Source organism: Pholcus phalangioides, unplaced genomic scaffold, assembly GCF_987345545.1.
Source record: "Pholcus phalangioides strain wild (caught in Gottingen) unplaced genomic scaffold, Ppha-v1.0 ptg000030l_1, whole genome shotgun sequence".
Lineage (NCBI taxonomy): Eukaryota > Metazoa > Arthropoda > Arachnida > Araneae > Pholcidae > Pholcus > Pholcus phalangioides.
In genome coordinates, this window is record NW_028301620.1 from 5914543 (window position 1) to 5936653 (window position 22111).

Below are 22111 nucleotides of genomic sequence, written 5' to 3' on the forward strand. Positions count from 1 at the left end.
GATGTATAGATGGCGAACGCATATATATATTCACAGGGTGCACAGGTAAGCATGCACGTATGGCATTTTACTGGCGAACCGTTGATCCCAGAGGCACACTTCCAATTAGAAAAACTATCCAACCAACATATAGAGCTCAGATATGTCATTCATATTTCAAGGGGTTGTATAGTTATTAAAATTAAGAAATTAAATTTTTTATAGAGTCCCTCAAAAACCCAATTAGAAAGTTAAATTTAAAAACCCACACACAGTTAGAAAGTTCTTGCCCTATCGGGGGATAGGGCAAGAACTTTCCAATGCTAACAAAAGAAATTCCGTCTATTCGTTGAAACATTCGAATTCGAAAAACAGGAAAGTTGGGGAAAAAAACAGCATTAAATGCGAATAAACACAGTTTTGGGGCTTTGTTAAGCAGCTGAAATCTCAATGATATACGTCAGGTATGGCCAACAGCTGACCCGCGGGCCGCCTGTGACTTTCTGGTTAACAGACTATATTTACATTCATTATTTCTAGTGACGATAGTAATTTTTTTATAGTCATACATCATACTGCACTCTCTCGATCGCAAAAAAGAAGTATCAAGAAGTATTTTTACGTGAATTATTTCCCCGTTACCTTTTTTTAGCAAGTTGTGTGTCGATGGCCTTTGTATTTGTAGCTGAATGAATATTTGGTGTTCTGCTTACTGTTAAGAAACTTTTTCAAAGTGGGTACTAACTCATAATGGCACCTTGAAACCTCAGCTGACTAGGCTACGCAGAGCCTAATAATTCAAGAGGGTAAAAATGTGTCATATTTGATGGTCGGGTTCATGTTGCACCTTTGACCGAGGGAATTCCAAACGATTATTATTTGTGTTAAAAAAGATGAAGCATTATTTTCTAAATTTCGGCATGAGAAGCTGGTGGCCTCAAGGCCGTAACTAGAGGAGACAGGGGGCACAACTGCCCCGTGCGGCAAAATTTAGGGGGATGGCAATTTTATGGAGGAACAAAGAACACCATTACAAAATTATCTAATTTTAAAGTTGTGGGACGGCAAAATATTGCTTGCCCCGGGCAGCAAAAATCCTATTACGGCCCTGGGTGGCCTCATACGTTGAAGTAAACTGACGTTTTTTAAAACCAATATGCCGGTATTCTTTTTAAAGAAGGTAACTAACGTACTAAGAACACTTATATTGGGAATCTGGAAATCATCATGGACGTCAATGGTGGTTGTGCGCATCCTTTCACATTTACGGATAGTCTGCTCGGTCCATGCGAAGCTTCCACCTGATTTTGGTATTATCACGAGTTTACCTATTCTGGATGGTGAATACGGCCGCAGTGACCAGGAGCGTCTGAAGTATTTTAGACCCGTGAGTGCTTGCCTTGAGCTTTACGTAAGAAATTTTGATTTCTGCTTCAATTCTGGGTGCTCAAGCTCTCACAGCACCCAATTATAAGACGCCTCTTGAAGTCTATCTGTGTGTGTGTGAATCAATTCCTTGAGTGTCTACTCGACCCGTGAAATCCCACGCGTTGCTGAATCAGGGATAAAGAAAAATAATAATTACAGAAATCTGTGGAAAAAATGTTTTGTCTGTTTTAAAATTTCAAACTATAGACGTAATGATTTGCCGAAGAAACAGCCATTTTTGATGCCTTCATCTAGCTATTTCACCACGCATCAACTTCGGCCATATCGCTATACTGAAACTTAAGTGGGAGTGGGTATGGAGGCACCATCTATCGATGGTAACATCAAGCTCCCTAGGGTAAATGTCTTGCTATATATATTCCTTCTCTGGTTCGAACCTGAAGGAACCCTTCACGGTGGTAGACGAGCATCTTACCAACACGCCACTCTGGCACATTGCATCTAACTGGGATGACAGCTAGATAAACGTTGAATGTGTAGCGATTTATGAATATGCCCAGGGTATAAAACTATTTCACCATATTGCTTACGGCGGAGTCGAATCTGCGAGTTCTGGGTCATTTTACTGGTGCGACTTATAAGCCGGCGTGTTGTCCTGTTTGCGGCCCGCGACGCTGCAGCTGACCATTATGTTGGCCCTCGAACAGAGAGAAATTGGCAACCCCCTGATATACGTGGTGAAAAAAAATTAAAATCCTCTTTTACAGCCGTTATATTTCGCTGTGTCCTGCGTGGCTATTTTTAAACGCATCACATTCGCACTACGAAATGCAAAATAAGTTTGACCTTTGTTATTTGTAAGCTACATGCCAACGCTATATAGATTGGCATGTCGGCAAACGTGATGGCTAAAACGAAGGTCAAGCTCAGTCGATTGTGCCTAAAGGCTTGGACTTGGGGAAAAATAAAACAAAACATTTTGAGTGTTGGCGTGACTTGATGTAATTCAAACAAACAACCATCAATAAGGTCACACAATGGCGATGGAAAAAAAAACTATTTTTTGCCTTGAATTATATTTTTAATTCAAAAATAGGGTACATAACATTATCATTTTGTTCCACAAAAATTTATCACAAGTTTCAACATTTTCCAATATGTGAGCACCATTTATGCCGGTGGGGGTCTTCAACGCATCGCCCACGGGCCACATTTGGCCCTTGGAGCTTTGTTGTGGTCTACCGAACATTTTCAGAAAATGGTTGAATTTATGAAAGAGATAATTTTAGAATGAACGAAAGAAATAATTCTAGAATGAATGCAAGAAATAATTCTAGTATAAACGAAAAAAGAATTACAGAATGAACGAAAGAAATAATTCTTGAATGCATATAATGAAATAATTCTAGTATATAAATGAAAGAGATAATTCTAGAATAGATGTAAGAAAAATAAATTCTAAAATGAATGAAAGAAATAGTTCTAAAATGAATGAAAGAAATAGTTCTAAAATGAATGAAAGAAATAGTTCTAAAATGAATGAAAGAAATAGTTCTAAAATGAATGAAAGAAATAATTCTAGAATAGATGAAAGAATTATCCGGAATAAATGGAAAAACTCCGAATTAACGAAAGCAATAATTCCAGAATTGGTGACAGAAATAATTTTAGAATTTTTGAAATACAAATACAAATAATGAAACAAATAATTTCAGAATTAGTGAATAAAATAACTTTAAGAGAAGTAATTTCACAATTTCTGATAGAAATTATTTTCCACAATCAATAAAAGAATAATTGAATAATTACTGAAAGAAATGATTTCTAAAATATTGAGAAGGAAAATAATTTCAGAATTACAGAAATAAAATAATTACAGAATCATTTGAAGTGACTTCAGTTAAAAATTAATGTGAGAATTAACTAATTTTTAATCAGTAATTAATAAAAAAAAATTCACAATTAGTGAGAAAAGTTATTTAAGGACTAATTGAAATTGATAATTAATAAAAGATATAATTTCAGAATAAATAAAAGTTTTCAATCATTTTTTGTCGGGGACCCACCGACACCCTTCTATTAAGATGTCATTAAATAACAATAGTTGGTGGCCTGTGGGCTTAGTGGGAAGTTTTAATTTGACCCGTTGTGTCTGAAAGATTGAAGACCCCCCGATTTATTCTGATTGCAAGAAGAGAAACACACACACTCAAATCAGAATAATGTGATATCTTGAATACCTCCTTTGCCTAAAGACTCGTGTAAATTGTCAAAAAATGTCAATCCGAAAAATTTCCGCCTCTGTCTTTCACTACTACTGTATCGAAAAAATTTATCCCGTAACATATTTGTATGATAAAAATTCGTCGAGATATCGATGGTTGCAATTTTTGATTTTTGTCAATTTTTAGTGCAGAAACTTTTCAAGTTTCAAAAGGAGTCGGAGACAGTTATAAAAAGTGTCAAAAATCAAACTTTTTCCACCTCTATCAGGGGGTCTTCAACCTTTCAGACACGGCGGACCGAATTTAGACTTCCCGTGAAGCCCGTGGACCATCAATTGATGTAATTTGGTGACATCTTAATAGAATTGGCCAATAGGAGCCCCAAATTAAGCAGGGACAAAAATAATTGGATTTTTATTTATTCTGACACTTCCTTTATTATTATTAACTTTGATAAATTCTAAAATATTTTTTTTCACTTATTCTGAGAAGGTTTTTGATTGATTACTGACTGTGTTAATTAATTCTGAACTTTAAATTATTCTTTAATTATTTATTTTGCAATTCCGAAAACATTTTTCTTCTCAATATACGAATCTTGAACAGCATGTCCTTCAATAATTATGCGATTACTTTTTATTGATTGTGAAATAATTTCTATCAAGAATCGCGAAATTGTTTCTCATTGATTTATAAGCTATTTTTTTCACTAATTCTGAAATAATTTGTTTTAAAAACTTTAAAATTATTTTTTTCATTTACGTATTATTTAATTTTCATCAATTCTGATAATTATTTTTTTCATTAATCCGAGTTTTCATGAATTTGTAAGAAATTACTTCTTCAGTTTTATTCTAAAATTATTTCGTTCATCAATTCCGTGTTAAATTATTTCATTTATTCAAGAATTAACCGTTTTTTGATGCTTCCAACCACTATCTCAAAATGATCGGCAGGCTATAGCAAAAAACTCAAAGGGCCAAATGTGGACCGTTGGCCATACTTTCAACCAATACCCCTGATCCACATGTTTCATGTGTTATTTATAAATAAGTAAAAATCTCTTTTCTTATACTTATATAGTCACAAATTTGTCTAATTGACGTCTCTTTATGGGGGAGGGTGCGTATAAAAATTACTAATTTAGTAAATTAATTATAATTTGAAAATTACTAGTCTTCATACGCTCCCTCCGAGAGTCATCCCCCCCCCCCACAATAATAATTTGGATTCATTCACCGCCCAGTTTCCATATTTTCGTTGATATTTTTCATAATTTACTCTAGTTGATAATGAAATATTGAATTTAAATGGATTTTGCGCAATTTTATTAAAACATACCGCATATGTACTATATTCAAGGATACGTGGTGCTTCCCGGGGAAATTCACGTATTTTCACGTAATCTAGGGGCCATTTCCTACTGATTATTTCCATTTATTTATTTATTTTTACTAGTTATTTTCTACTGATTATTTTCGCTTATTTTTTACTAATTGTTTTTCGTACCATTTTATCTTCACAATTCCGTTAGCACAGTACCATTAATAGAATACCATTTTAACACTCTACGTGAAACTGTTTTACAATGAAATATATTTTTTCTCTGGATTTTTCACACGCAAACATCGTATTGTGTCATGTACTCATCCAGATAATAATGACTCCAATCCACGCGATATTTGTCTTTACCTTATAATTAACGACCATTCGGTATTTTCAGTATTTTCCATAAAATCGAAGCGTAATGAGTATTTCGATAATGGGAAAACATTCATAAACACTTGGTCGATACAAGTGTTATGGCCAATACTTAACGGCAATCAATCGCATATTTTATGGGGTATTTGTCTTTTTTGTTATTAAGATAATTATAATTATTCGTGATTGTTCCCGATTTCATTCCGACTCATTATACCATTTTTTTTTTTAAATTATTTTCCCTTTATTTTGGAGGCAGGGGTGCTCTTTGGTGACGTTCGAACAGGTCGTTGCCACAACAACGAGCACCAAATGTCGGCGATTCGTTCATCAATGATTGTAAATGTTGTTCGTTAAAGAAAGGGGATCGTATCGATCGGATTGTGTCCGTAGAAAATATTGAGTAAACACTTTTTTTTGTGAAAGAGTGATTCATACGATACACATTTATATGGTGGAGATTAATGAGAAATAATTAATTTTAAGTCAACATGAACAAAGGCGGATTTGTGGTTTTGCCGCATGTGGGCTGCACAAATTTTGCCCTTCCTCCGTTCTAGTCTGATTTTCTTGACCACTCATTCTTCAAACTTGATATCCCGCTCAGCCTAACCCCCCCCCCCTCCCACAAAAAAAATAAATACGTATCCGTCTATCCGTCTATTGCTCTTTTTGCCACTCCCTTGCTTCAACGCCATCTTGGTCATCACTCTTTTGGTTGGTGAACCTGGTTTCTCACTCTCTAGGTCACTCCCATGCTTACACACTCTCTAGGTCATTTTTTTGGTCCCTCCCACGCTCATATGCTCTCTAGGTCACTCTTTTGGTTGCTCACTGATCTATTCGGACTCTAAAAGTCAGTCTTTTGATTATTCACATGTTTGTACAATGTATTGGTCAGTCACATGCTTGCACATTGTATTGGTCAGTCACATGCTTGCACATTGTATTGGTAGCTCACTCTTTCTTTGTCATTCACATGTGCGCACGCTCTCTTGGTCACTCAAATGTTTGAATACTTTATTGGTCACTCATTTAGTCGTTAATTGACTTGGTTCTTGTTCCCTAGGTCGCTATGCTCACCCTCTTTATATCATCTTTATTTCCAACGTAGAGTTTCTCACGGAACCCTTGATGATAATGAGGCTGTTCTATGCCCCAAGGCAAAATAAGAGAAGGCTTTGTCCCACCTCTTAATCAGATCCGTACGCAGGGTCGACCTTCGTAAGGCACACAAATTTTTCTTTCGGTTCATTTTAATTTTTTTAATGATTTTTTAATTTTGGTCGGCTTGTAGGGAAATTGGGGGCACGGCCCCCCCCCGCTTACTTCTTTGTCCTCAATGTACATATTTATAGTCATAAATCATACTGACAGATCTCATCATGGAGCCCCCATTCAACTGAGGTCGTTGCATTGATCCAAACAAGGGTATAGGGCTGACAGGGCCCCCATCCCGGAAGCAGGGCCGTCTTAAGAGCACCACGGGTTCCCCCCGGCCAAGTGATTTTTTCTGAGGCCCTACCAGGCAAATTTACATGCATACTTCTTGAAAATTTCAACTATATCTTCACAATATAGGCACCACCAAAGATCTGTGTGGGAGGGGAAATTGGCTCCATGGTCGGGGAGGGGATGATTATATGATGTCAACCTGAGAAACAAGATGCTCCCAGGGAAAGAAAAAATTTTATTCCTGCATGAAATGTTTCCTCGAACTTTTTCTTCTAGATGAGGCACATCATCTATTTCATTAGCACAGACCTGTTATTTCTCTGTGCACACAATTTATATATCTGTGCAGAATGACAAAATAACATGCCACCTTATAAATACGGGGATTTTTTTTTTCTGCGCAGCGTAAACTCTGTGTACACGGAAGCATTCTCAGCGGTGTTTGCCAATACGCATCTAGATGCGTGATTCAGGAATCAAAATTCACTTTACGCCTCCAAATTATATTCAGGTGTGAGAATACTCCTTCAAAAATTTTAGGTAGTTTTTTAATAGAGCTTTATCACTGTTTTTCATTAAAACAGAGTTTTTCATTAAATTTAATATCCCTCTTTTCGCAAAATTGCCCGTTAAAATTTTGCAGAGGAGTGAAATTACTCATCAAAATTACTTCTCCGGATAACACCGATTCTCAGCCATTTTCAGACTCTAAACGTGCATATTTAGTAAACTTATTCAATATGAAAAAATAGTGCCTTTCTTAGATACTTTTGTCCATAACCAACAAACTGGTAAAAATAATGTTTTATCAGCCGCAAAATATGTCTTCTAGAAAATGACTGTACAGAGAAATAACTGTATATATTATATTGAGAAAAACATCATGAGAGAAAGTGAAACTCTTTCTGCTACCTATCAAATAAAAAATACAACTGTTATGATTCTTCGGATCCGAATCGGAAACAGGTTTTTATTAATGTGCTAAATAAAGAAAAGCAACACAGTTTGATATTAGTAAATATTTTATAAGCAATAATATTTGTTAAATTATCAAATTTGCGATAAAATTTTAACAGTTGATGTTTGTGTGTAATTTTGTGAAAAGAGGGATATCTTTTAATGAAAAACAGAGAAAAAGCCCAGGACCGTCATTTCAACTTTTTCCGGGAAGGGGGAGGCAAAGAACATGTACTCAAGGTATGCATATATATATATATATATATCATTTGTAGTGTATTTTTAAAAGCCTCCCCCCCCCAAATAACCCCCCCCCCGAAAAAGCTCTATTAAAAAACTACCTAAAATTTGAAGGAGTATTCTCACTCCTCAATAAAATTTGGAGGCGTAAATGTGAATTTTGATTCCTGAATCACGCATCTAGATGCGTATTGGCAAACACTGCTGAGAATGCTTCCGCGTACACAGTTTTTGCTGCGCAGAAAAAAATACCCCGTATTGTATGAGGTGGCATGCTATTTTTTTCATTCTGCATAGATATTTTGCGAACAGAGAAACAACAGGTCTGTGCAGGTGAAATTAAAGAAAATATATGTCCATTATCTGGAGAAAAAGGATCCTTGGTCCACCGAAACAAAAATTTTTATTCAGCTCAGCAGGATTTTTTAAGCAAGCTAATTTTTAGTTTTGTTATATTCTATAGATGACAGCAGAGTTGTAATGTGTGTGTGACAATATTAATTATTATTTACGTACTCAATATGCGAGAGAAAGTGTTGATGTAGGGTTTCTAAAAATGACTAAACTTGGACAGGAGGACGGATGTACACACATCTTTGACTATATTCCTTGCATATGTTTACAAGAGATGGCACCACCACACCAACAATGAACAACAATTGTTTTTCGACCAAAACATAACCCCACCTCCGGTGCTTCTGAACTGAGAATATTTATTAATTATCAAGCATTGAGTGCTGTTTCACTCATTTTGTTTGTTTGTTAATTGAAGGAGTAAGATACTAACCGATTCTTTAATAAACTACCCCTGGGCCGTCTTAACGCATGGACACGCACACACTTGGGCATTGTTTTGGTCACTAACATGCTTGCACACTCTCTAGGTTAGTCATTCCAGTAGTCTGAATTTTCTTTATAAACGACACTATCTCGTTAAAATTCTAAACAAAGAACAGTTTGCGAGTATGAGTCACAAGAAAGTTTTCTTCTTTAAATGCACTCTGGGTTCCGTGGCGTTCGATCATACGAAACCCCAAAAAAGGTGTCACGAAACCCCAGGGTTCCGCAGAACACCAGTTGGATACCTGTGCTCTAAGTTATACTTTTGTTCGTTCACTGACTGATGAACTACTCTACGTATAGGTAATTCTTTTGGTCACTAACATGATCACACACTATTTTGATCGCTCATATGCTTGCACATAGTTTTAGTCGCTCACATTGCTCACACACTCTAAGTCACTCTCCTCGTCACTTACATGCTTGCGTACTTTTTTGGTCACTCTCATGATTGAACATACTCTAGGTCACTCTCCTCGCCGCTCACATGCTTGCATACTTATCACTCTCTAGGCAGAGGCGGATTAACGATTTTATCAACTTTCAGCTATAAAAACTTTGCTGACCTTCTCTTAGGCTACTACCACTAAACCACACATGTACCTCGTCCATATTCCTCTGCGGAACTTGGCAAATGCGTGTCCGTGTTGTGAACCTAAAGTGCAGCTTGTTTCTGTGTATTGCTTGTATAGTGCTGCCATCTGCCACGTATTTTTCGAACTATGAGTGCAGTGTAATGTTTGAATACTTTATCGTTGTAGGCCTGATGCTCTCTGCGGAGAGACTTTTTAATGGGGAGATCGGCTTGCATTCGCATCTTGAAACTGGGAACCACAGAAAACCAACTTCAGCCGACCACCACTTTGGTGAAGGTGGGGCCTTCTCTTAGGTCGGGATTACACTATAAAAGTTTTATCAAAAATGTTTTATAAAACTAGTGAAAAATGCAGCCAATAATCTTATCGGTTGCATTTGCTCGAATGTAACCGAATGCGCATTTTTTTATAATGTAATAAGTTTTATAAATGAACTTTGTAAAACTTTTATAGTGTAAGTATCCTGGCCTTATTCTTTTAATTTTTTTCTCCACTCATTTCTCAAATTTGTCGCCCTGGGTGGCCCAGTAAGCCTCCCTGTAAATATGCTTCTGATCATGAATCGATTTGAATATGAGAATATTTCGGGTTTTTTCCCATTTGTATACTGAAAGAATCGTTTCTTTCCCCTTTTTTGAGCATCGAAATTTTTAAATTTTTGCAAAATTAATTATGATTAATTTTTGCATAAATAAAACCTGAAAAGTTTTCCAGATGAAATAAATTTTAAATTTGAAAACATATTTGGCGTTGAATTGAATTTTGTTTAAAACATTGAAAAGTTTTTCTTTTTTTTTATTCTAAATATTTTTTTTAATTCTTGAAATTGTTTATAATTTTAATCTGAATTTTTATCTGAAATCTTCCCCCATGTAATGATTTTTAAAAGTTGAACTAAGAAATAATTTCCTTTTTTATTTCTATTCAGTTTTTTCTAATTATATATAAGTCAATCTTTAAAAAATCACATTTTTGAAATTTTTTAAGTTAAAAAATAACAAATATTAAGACAAACTCGAATACAAAAAATTAATATATTTTATAGATTTTCTATTTACTTAGTTTTCGTTGAAAAAAATTTTAATTTCTATTTTTTTTTAGAAATAACTTTCGAATTTCAGTTAAGAAAAATTAATTCCACTTTTAAAATTACTTTTAATTAAATTAAAAATGAATATGTTACTGAAAAAGCCCGAAGTTGGCCACTTCGTGAACTGACCAGCCCAGTTGACCCGGTCAGTTTCCGAAATTCGGGAATTTTGGCCGGCCCCTATATATCAATCCCTAATATCGATCCTTATAATTCGGGTTCATCGCCACGTGACGTAGTTTTTGTGATAATTATGGGTATTTACAATTAGCCATAGTTAACCATAATAATTATGGTTAGCTATGGCAGCCTTAACGATTGAAAGAATCTGAATATTGATAACCAAGTGATCCATGTATAGGGGAAGGCAAAAGACAGGCGAAAGCTCTAATTTCGGAAATGTCCAGCCAGTTCATGAAGTGGCCAACTTCGGGGTTTGGCAGTAGCAAATATATATGGCCACATGAGTGAATATTTCCCTTAATTTTTTTTCAGTGTATCGAACAATATTGATAATCAATGAGGTATTTTTTAGTCAGAACGCTTTTATTGACAGTGGTTGGCGAGATTTTCATGTTGTTTTCCTGGAACATGTTGCCAAGTCATCCCTCAAATGCGACATCCGACAATAATTATTCTCATCTAACAATCAACCCGAAAAATATATTAGACGGAAAATAATGAAATAAATTATAGTAATTTCCGAAATGAAAATGAGGTCCACTTTTGAAGAAGATGGTCGTTATTGAATATTGATTCACTTACGATGCATATCATGAAGAAAGAGAGAGAGAGAGAGAAACAATTGAACTTGGCTTTTTGTTGTTATTGTTGTTACCTTGGTCAACGCGCAAGCGTCCTAACAATATATTACCGACCTTCTCCATTCGTGTCCAGTCGTCCGGCGACAGCCAATTTGCAAACAAAATATTACGCTGCCACATGAATTAATGAATCGGTCAGCTGTGTTTCGCCAACGTTGCCTTCGTGTCACTCATTGATTAGTGAACAAATATCCTAAAATCGTTCGGATCTTCAAGTTTTATTGAATAATTTGTGAATATTTGCTGCGATAAGAAAAAGATCAATATCAATTTTTATTATTCATGTGGATGCTTAATTTATTAATGAACGAGATGCTGGATATCGAGATAGGTATTTGCTGTTCGTGACGTTTCTCAAGGTCGGTGTATTCAGCTGAAGCCCAACGTAAGTTGTGATGCATTAAGTATGTTAAGGTAAATGCAATATACAGTCGAATATCCCGTTATAACGAACTCCAAAAGACCGGAGAAATCACTTCGTTTTAACGAAATTTCGTTATAAAGGAATTCCAAGTTTTTGCATTGTTTCTATGCAAACTTATCTGGGGGATTGAAAAGTGTTTTTTAAAACGAGATTTTTGCTATAACGGTATTCGTTAAAACGATATTCGACTCTATAAATCTGCTGTCTATGCATAACCACCAGTTATTATGTATAATCAGTTTAGGAAGTATGATAAAATTTATCAATAAAATATTGTGAATTTACCGGTGATTATGAAATTTATTAGTTAATATATATATCGATATGGCAAATCGAAAGAGTGCATAAACTTCGGTCTGGGACATATATGCTCAACCCAAGACCCACAACTTTGAACCTAATTTTGTAAAAATAAACATACTGGCACATGAAATGAATAGATCTCTTTTGTGCCCCGCAGTGTAGTTTCACATCACTTAAGTGACCAGCGGCATGTTTACATCATTCGAGTAACATGCGGAACAGTTCAACATCACTCAAGGGGCACGCGGTACTTTTACAGGTAACGCAAGTGACCTGTGGCGCTGTTTCAGGTCCCTCAAGTGGTCCGAAGCCCATTTTCAGATCACTTGAGTGACACACCCCACAGCACATGTCAGATCACTTAAGAGACACACTACATATTTAAGGATCATTTAATGACCAGCGTCACATTTATAGATCACTTGAATGACCTGTGGTGTTGTTCCAGAGTACTGAAGTCACTCTAGGATCACTTAAGTGACATGCGACATATTTATGGATGATTTGAGTGACCTACGGACGGTACTTGAGATCACTTAAGCGGCCGAGGTCGTTTACAGATCCCTTAAGTGACCTGCGGTGCTGTTCCAGATCAGTTAATCCAGTGGCCTGCGACCCGTTTTTAAATCGGTGAAGTGGCCAGCACTCTCCCAAAGGTTGATCACCCTTGGTCTAGGACAATGGTTCTTAACCGGGGGGGTACCCGCACCCCCAGGGCTGAGAGAGAGCATGATAAAAATACAATTTTTTGATTCTTAAAAAATTACAGACGTTTTGACACCTGATCTTTCAACTTTCGTTGGAAGAAATGTATCATATGAAATTCACATGTTGCAAAAGTTTCTTTTTCGATTAGGGCCTAATCATTAGGCGTCCGTACTTGTTTTTCTCATTTCGATTGAGAAAAAAACATCATTAATATACAAAATATTTCGCTGTTTGTTTGCATTATTGGTTCTCAATTGTAGTCCTGGGATGTTCTAAGAGAGCCACAGCGTAAAATTAAGTGAAGGGGGAGCCATAACAGGTACTCAAGGGGGCCACAGAAAGATGTGCAAAAAATTTCGATGTAAAGAAATTGTTTTTTTTTTTTCAAGTGAACAAACACATATGGTGGAAAAAGAGTGACAATTTTTTAGCAAAACTGCGCTTAGGACTAGGGTTATCTTAACGCATGTACCAATCCAGGCATTGTCCATGGGACCTCATATTCACAAGGTCACTACTCAGTAAAAGGGCGAATCTATGGGGGAATGGGGGTGATTACCTCCCCCCATATATTAAATATAAGGGACCCTTATATTTTGTGTTCTTTGAGACAAAGGCGTTGGTAGAATAAAGGCCCCCCATGCCTGTAATACATAATGCAGCTAATTTCGGGACCCTGAAAATTTGTGGGTCTTGGGCACGTGCCTCGCTTGCCCAACGAGAATCAGGCCCTGCCTGGAGGGCATCAGAATAGGGAGATCTAGTTATAATTTTCTGAGTATGTGGCAAATGTGTTGGCAGTTGCTTCCAGGCAGGTAGGGGAGCCCAGAAAAATCACTTTGCCATGATGCTGTTAAGAACACCCTGGGCTTACATGATGAGATCTGATGCTGAGACAGATCTACTTTATGGTTTCGAAAATAGCCGCTGTGGTGGTCGAGTGGTCGTAGTGACGGACTCGCATCGCGGGGATCCGGGTTCGAGCCCCACCATAGTGGTGGTCGGCTGAAGTTGGTTTTCTGTGGTTCCCAACTTCGAGGCGCGAATGCGAGCCGATCTCCCCATTATAAAGTCTCGCCACAGAGAGCAACAGTCCTACAAACAGTACAAATATTCAGTCACTACACATCACTCACTTCACTTCTGAGATATAGATGGCAGCACTGAAAAATCATACACAACACTAGATACGCACTCAGACTGTTAGGTACACTTACACTTCCGGCACAACTCACTAGGTAGTAAATTGCCTATGGCGATAGACCTGAGTTGTGCTCGGTTTGGAAAAAAAAAAAAAAGGTTTCGAAAAAATAAATGCACAAACATGTAAGCTGTTACTTGCAGCTCCAGAGCATTACTTTACCTGGGGAGGCCCAGTGATGTTGAGACGGCCCTGCATAGAACCGCCACAAAGAGGGAACTCCAACCCAGGGATCCAGGGACTGACGTTACTTTTTTTGTTCATGATACATTTACTTTAAAATATCAATTGAATAAGTACAAAATTTCTTGCTGCGGAGTGAGGGTAAGAGGATGGCCTTGTATAAGACGAGGAACCATGAGAAGAAAATATTGCTCGAAGGAGGCCATGAGGTGAAAAAAGTTGAGAAAAACTGTTATTGACATTATTGCACCTCGCGTTATTAGCATGCTGCGCTTAGATTTGATACTGTGCTGAGTATGACTCAAGAAAAACATCACAACCTTTGATCAAGCGCCAAACAAACATAGGCCTATATGCAGAGTGTCGTGTAAGTCTTAACTCTATGGGCCTTTACTTCATCACCCATTCATCGTACAGAAATGGTTTCATTTTAAAAAATTCCCAAAATGTGTTCAAAAATCACCTTGTACTAGTTTTAAGAGTGAAAATGCAGTGTGACACAAAATAAAAAAATCTTAATTTTCTATACGGATACTTCGTAATAAAAAAAATCTAGTTAGAAAGTTTTTGCCCCGTTTCCTCTCAGGTGAAAAAAATCACGTTTCTAAGTGCAATATTCGCTGAGACATTTGAATTTAAAAATTGGGGAAGAACAGCGTAAATGAAGGAAAGGGTCCGTTAGCTTATGCTGTTCTTCCCCAATTTTTGATTTCAAATGTATCAACGAATTTTCAATATATATCACTCGGAAACGTAAATTTTTTTTGTTGGCCTCAGATGACAGGGAAACAACTTTCTAATTAGGTATTTCTCAAGACAGGGTATCCACATAAAAAATTTAGATTTTTTTTTAATTTTATGACACACTGTATTTTCACTCTCAAAACTGATGCAGGGTGATTTCTGAACACATTTTTGAGCATTTTTTAAATTGGAACCATTTCTTTCTCTGTGAATGAATACTTGATGGGATGAAGGCCGAGCTAGGACTTACATAACACCTTGTATATTATTGTGTATTGCGTTTAGTGTAAATTTTGAAAAAAAATTTTAAAAATGACTTTTTTTAGTTTAGTTACTGAATTTGTTAAAAAAAAAAGCCAAAATGAAATATATATTAATCCTTTAAACAGTTTTTAAAATTTTCCTGATCTGCATTATCTTCAATTATACAGGTCTTTATGCCTGAGGGCCATTCCCCGATTTTAGATTAAAAAAATACTTCGAAGGCATAGAATATGTCTCATAGAAAGTGATGGTTGCAGAAAGAAAACATAGGCAAGAAAAAAGTAGAGATTCAAACGTTCTCCCATGATCCGCATCAAAACAGTCACATTTGAAATTTCCGAACCTTTCCAAATTGCCACGTATTTTAAGAAGAATTTTTCCGATTGTGAGCAGATATAATTTGCTTTCCCAACCAACAAGAAAATTTACTGCGCCCATCGCTTTTATTTCCCTGATTATGATACAAAAACACCCGCCGTGTGTTCTGGCTTTCTAGGAAGTGGAAATACTTTTTTTTGTATCATTTACACTGAGCGTATATTTCTTTTTCCATTTTTCCTTCTTCTTATCCTAGGTTGAACAATAGCTGACTCCAGTTGATTGATTGAAGGGGCGGGGGGGGGGGAAACATGTTTTATTTTGTAAAAACAGCTTTGTTGCGTTTTTAGAAGACGAAATATCTCGGGGTGACAGAAACAAAGCAGATAAAGTTTGACGAGATATCTCGGGATTGCTGCTGAAAGGGTTAACAGTAGCCGAAAAAACAAATATAATGAAAGAGTTTATAAAAATGAATTAATACACGGTAATTAATGCAACTGATTCCAAAATAATAATAATAATGAAGAGAAAACACTGATTATTCGAGGGGGAAGGTAAGCCATATTGAACTGGGGCTGCAGGACGGAAAAAAGGTTAAGAACCAGTGGTCTAGGACGATGAATTCGGTCGGTAATGTTGGTTTTGTTTGCACATATATTGATACATTAAAGAAGTTCAACATGTCAGGACTCATATAATAATTTTTATTGCATCCACTTTTTAAAATTTATTTTTATTCAATTTAATTATCTATAGCGAAATACGTGTGGTGTACGTATCATGTGTGGTTTTTTTTTCCTATTTACCAACTTCATTCGAGAATTATGTAAACATCAATTAGTTATATGAGATAAATGAAATGAAATCTGTCAAACTTACCGAAATAGTTGGTGACTACGCATAATGACAGATTTATTCTTATACACATCATTTGCAAAATATTTGATATATTCTATAGCTCGTTGAAAGAATTTTATAATGGATATGTTACTGTCAAAGCCCGAAGTGCTAGTTCGCGAACTGTCGGTACCCAATGTTCGAAATTAGGGCTTTCAATTTCCTTTTCATACCGATCCCTCTATGTCCGTATATATCGATCCCTATGATTCGGGGTCATCACCACGTTGGCGTACTTTTTGTGATAATTACAGCCATTTATAATTAGCCATAGCTATCCATAACTATTATGATCCCTCTATTATGACATCCCTCTAACAATCAAAGGAATCTGATCTCATATATAGGGATCACCCAGTAGAGACAAATATGAATTTTCTTTCCAGAAGTCATCGTCTCTACACGAACAGCCAGTTTCCTGTATATCTTATATAGATAGCTATAAATTGATAGAACTTTATGGTAAGCCTTTGTATTAAAGAGTTCGAGTCAAAATGAGATACGTAGTCATTACATTTTAATTCTAATTAAAATGCTGATATTTTACAGCTCCGTGTGTAGCCATCTTTCTTATTTTGATCTTGCCAATATTTGAAAAAATCCAACTATACTCCCTTCTAGGCTTCGACCTAAGAAACTTCTCTGCTCACTCACATTCACAGAGTTGTGAGAATGTTCTAGAGCAGTTTTTTAACGGGTTGTTTTTTTTTCGCCCATGCCCCATTTTTACCGTATTTTCTTCTTATATTTCTCCCCTTTCTCGACTCAACGTCTTGAACAAAGCCCCTCTGCTCATATTCAGGAGCGAGATCTTTTCTACTTAGCAAATTTACTTATGAGAAAATTCATAGTAGGAAAATTTTTTTTAGAAATAAGGTTGATATCGAAGCCTTCCCTCTTACCCAGAAGTATCACAACCGGGGATGGTACGGAAGCACGAGCACCGAAGGAACAGGAACGAGAAAATCCTATAATTAATTTACGAATCAAAATTTGCTGCATAAAGCTCAGACTGAGCACTCACTGTACGAGCGAACGGACCATATGAAAACCGAAACGGACACTGATATCATAAAGTTCCCATGCATCAAAATCAATGGGCCGATTCCATACCAGAAAGAAAAGTAACAGCATGGCCACTGATTAGATCAGCTATAAGTTCAATAATTAGTTATTGAATGGGGGAGGCTGTTCGATTATATTCATTATCAGGTAGTGTATGTATAAAGCCACCAGAAAATACAGTACGTATTAATATTTTTCAGATGAGGTCCAGAATTGATAAATGTAGTTGAGACCGCTCAAAGAAGCTGGCTCACATCCTTTCCACCTGGTACTTCTGGTAAGTTGAGAATATTTTATATATCTTTATATTTTATTATTATTTATTTATTTATAATACAATGTATAGTGAACACTCGGTTTACGGACAATTAAAAATTCTTCGGTTTACAGTTGAGAACAGTTATCCGAGGATGATGTCGCTCTTCGCTATCCATACGAAGGTTTTTAACAGCTGGTTGATATGAAGATATATGTAGGAAAGAGAAAAAAAATCCAACTACCTTTGCGGGGAATCGAACCAACGCCCTTGACCAGCGGTTCTCAACCTTTTTTGACAAAAAAGCCCTTTTAAGTAAAAAAAATTCCATGGCGGAGCCCCGTAATCCAATTTTTTAATTATTTAACAAAGTTACTGATTTACTTTTACTATTTAAAAATATTTACAATTATTATTTTTTTAAATTTTACTGTTCTTTTTTATTTTCCTCGAGCGGCCGTGGAGCTCCTGGAGAATGCACAAGGAGCCCCAAAGCATTTACTATCATTGACAAAGCTTAGCATCGAATATTTTTTCAGAATTATCAACTTAGCTTGGAGGAAATTGTGGCAGAGATTTATGCCAAGATCTCCAGCCAGTCACTCAAGCTTGGAATTTTAGCGGATCCCTGCCTAATATATTTAATGGGAGAAAAAAAAAATAAGAAAACTGAAACTTTTTTAGGTCTGTGAAACCACAAATATGAGCTAGAAACAACAAATTACAGTAACTAGTCAAGCGGTTTCAAATGCCGGAAAGGTCATTTTTTCGAATTTCAAGTATACAATGAGAAATTTGAATAACATTGTTCATAACCGAAGAGCTATGAATTTTGTGATCAGATGATACATTGATTTATGGTTTTGTTTTGATTGTAGGTTAGCCTTGCTGGTAGTAGTGAGTATGTTCGCTGGTTCCTTCGTCATCTGTTTGTTATACTGCTGTAAAACTCGAAATCCCAAAGTTCTTGCTCAACTCATTCGTCCGATGCCACCCACTGTCTTAAGGACCGGTAAGTAGTTAATAACATTCCACCAAGGGAAACCAGTCACTAGAGCTCGGATTATACGTGCTAAAAAAAGGGCTCAAAATATGCACTAAAAATTCGGAAATATGCATTAAGAAACGTCGAAATATGCTCTAAAAATAAATATAAATTTTCATTTAAATATACTGAGATATGCATTAAATCAAAAATATGTGTGAAAAGGAAAACAAATCCATATAATAATGCAAAGTTTGCCAAAAAAAAATAAAAAATAAAATGCGTTTGAAAGTGCTGCTGTGGTGAGTTGGCAAGATATGGAGGGTTTACGGAAAATTCACCGCTAGGAAAATTCACCGACCAACAATTCACCGACGACAGTTCTATGCGAGTCAGTTGGCGAGGGAATGAGCGATTGAGTTACTGAGTGAGTGACGAAAACCCTCAGAGATAGGAAGTAATTCTTGGAAAAATAAGTTAAATTACCTATCACATTCCTATGATTAAATAAAAATCGACGTAAGAAAAAAAAAGTCAGTTCAGGAGGCGGGCAATTATTGAAAAAATTGAATAAAAAATTATTTGATAAAATTACTTACGTTGCCAAAAAACGGGGCATTTTTGTTGAAGTCAGGACGTATGTCATACATAAGAACTAAATGTTAGTTGCAACCGGGTCGAGTGCGACTTTCGGTGTCCCTGGGAACGTTCGTGCTCCGCGATAAACTGTACGCCTGAAACTCTGTGACTTAAAAAATTTGGGAACCACGGCATTAGTACAATGCCACCAATAGAAAAAATGCAAACGGTATACATTTATTTTTCTAAAATTTCGATGACTTTATACATTTATATGTGTTACTTCCAAAGCCCGAAGTGCCGCCAATTCGCGACGGGACCGGCCACTTCGTGAATCAAAGTCCGAATTGCAGAAATGATTCGGACTTTCGCCGGCCATTTCGTGAAGTGGCCGGAGATACCTGGACTGGATTTCGGACGTTGGCAGAGTGTCAACATTTAATGAAATTGGATAATTTCGGGCTTTGGCAGTAACATATGCACTTACTATAAACAGCGCTAAAATATTCAATTGCGTATGCACTTATGCATTTGCATATAATCCAGGTTCTACCAATCATTCTTATAGATTATATTTTTCATCAATTTATTGAATAATTAATTAGCTAAGTTTATTTTTGCCGTTTTATTCAGTTCGTGATCCAGAAGGGATTATCCAACCAGATGTGACATTTTTCGCCCGTCCAAAGACCGCCAATGACGGTGACGACGACGACGTCAAGCAAGTTGTTGCCGCGGCACCTCCGCTGTGCATCAAAAAGGATGACTACAGCAGGCTAACGACTCCTATTCAACCCCTAACACCAGCTTATCATCCGTCTCAGCCAGTGGCCATTACGGCAACTACATCTACGACTGCCACCAGCAATGAACTCACGTTGCCACCCGGATACGTCTCAAATAGAGATATTAAATACCTCTGATTTGATTATTATAAGGTGGATATCCATTCGAAATCACTCTTGCGTACATCGGATGCACTCACCGAAAGTTCTCCGGGCCGCATATAAACAAACCTTACATTCCTAGATACAATATAAGGAATTTAGCGCATCGTGATTGGTCGCAATGAGTGATGAACAATTACGTCTCTCACAGTGAAATACTTGGCGAAATTTACATTTGGAGAAGTTGGGTGGTGTGTGATTTCTCTCTCTCTCTCTCTCTCTCGTTTCATTTTCTCGCGTGGTTGCAGGGGGGTTTTTCGATTCTTGTTTTAAATTTCATTGTTTCATTATATTAATTCCAAAAAGGTCCTTTTTGAGAAGCACGAGGGACTCCTCAGAGGGTTCTTAAAGGCTCTACACAGAGGGGTCCTCTTTAGCGTCAATTAAAGAGTGCCTAGCGAGTTATTTGGCAAAATTAAGTTTTGCCGAAAGATCTCCGTCCCTCGTGACGTCTTGCTGTATCTCTTGCTCGTAGTAATCAATCACTGAGTGCTAATGCCTCTTTTGTTACTAAGAATGTAAGGATTGTAACTACGCCTCCTGGCCACGGACATTGGAAATTTGACAATACCGAAACAAATAATCTCACTAAAAGATCCTAGGATTTTTCAATTCTCTGGTCTCTGATAACCAGCCACATTGCATTGAATTAGTGCCGCCATCATTTCAACAACAAAATGATGGATATTTGGAGTGATTAATAACGATAATTTCAAATATTGAAGGTAATTATGTAAGAATAAGTTGTCTTGTCAACAGTATTTTGCAGCCCGGACCAAAAAATGAATCGATGCCAAAATTTGTACGCCTACTATAAAAAAGATATGTTGCGGTAAATGTGATAAATGTGGTTATTATATATAATACCCGGTTATACCAATCATCTTGGTAAGTTTGATAAATTTATCACTTTTACTGGCGATTATGCATAACGCCCAAGCGTCAGTGGTAAACATGATAAATCGTACAATCTATACATATATATACATTTATAAAATTGATTTTCTGTGTGTGTGTGTTCTCTATACAAATCTATAATTTCGGGCCGATTGTCGCCAAATTTTGCATATATACCGAACGGGACCCAGATTGAATGATAGGCAGCGTTCGGGCCCGTCATTTGGGGGGTCAGGGCACTGGCCTTGTCAAATGCCCTGGCCTTTGAAAATACACTAAAAATGGTTTATATATATATATATATATAAAATTATAAATACATTGAGTACATGTTCTTTGCCCCCCCGGAAAAAGTTGAAATGACGGCCCCGGCTGCGTTGAAAGTTTGCCAGAGCTGGACAAATATCTGAAATGGGCAAAAACACTGTCACGCGATAATGGTTTCTCTGCCTCAGCAATGACTTTTAGGATGTTCCCTTTGGTTACCGCGGTTCCCTTAACTATATGGTTAATATATGCCTTTACAATGGTTGTCAGTATAATGGGAAACCTGGGCAGCTGAGGTATTATAGCTAGTGTTATACAGGGTGATTCAGAAAAGATGGGGGAACTTTAAGATGTGCTAGTACACGCCAATACAAACGATTGTCATCAAAGAATGCATGGTCTAACATGAAATGGCCGCTCAGCAAACGTTAAAACGGAATTTCTGTCGAAATTTATCGGGAGAAAGCAAACACCACCATGCATACAAATGTAACCTGGGGAAGAAGAAGAAATCGTATGCAAATCTGCGTCACAGTGAATAAAAAGCTTTTTGTTTCTTTGATGAAAATTGTTTATTTTTGTGTGTACTACCACCTCTTTTCCCCCCGTCTTTTCTGAATCACCCTGTATACTTTACACGATAAGTCATACATATTTTATCCTTATACCGGGATATGATAGTAAAATTTGTTATTATTATATCGGGGTCCGTCTATATTAATCACACATACTGTACTCTCATTTTGAATTTTTTTCATATTTATCAAATTCACC

The 22111-nt window shown here is 36.6% G+C and overlaps 1 protein-coding gene across 1 annotated transcript; it reads left to right on the forward strand.

Annotated features, from left to right (window-relative positions):
- Window positions 1-11389: 11389 nt before the first annotated feature.
- On the forward strand, window positions 11390-20501 carry LOC149067488 (uncharacterized). Its single transcript, XM_089252721.1, has 4 exons — window positions 11390-11681; window positions 17607-17683; window positions 18541-18674; window positions 19860-20501. The coding sequence occupies exons 3-4, from the start codon at window positions 18566-18568 to the stop codon at window positions 20147-20149; spliced, it is 399 nt and encodes a 132-aa protein (XP_089108847.1). The 5' UTR covers window positions 11390-11681; window positions 17607-17683; window positions 18541-18565; the 3' UTR covers window positions 20150-20501.
- Window positions 20502-22111: the final 1610 nt, after the last annotated feature.

Bases quoted from the DNA above. Each gene is read 5' to 3' on its own strand.
- LOC149067488 (XM_089252721.1), top strand. From the start codon at position 18,566: ATGTTCGCTGGTTCCTTCGTCATCTGTTTGTTATACTGCTGTAAAACT. The intron at 18,675-19,859 runs GTAAGTAGTTAA...CGTTTTATTCAG, and splicing joins ACCCACTGTCTTAAGGACCG to TTCGTGATCCAGAAGGGATT.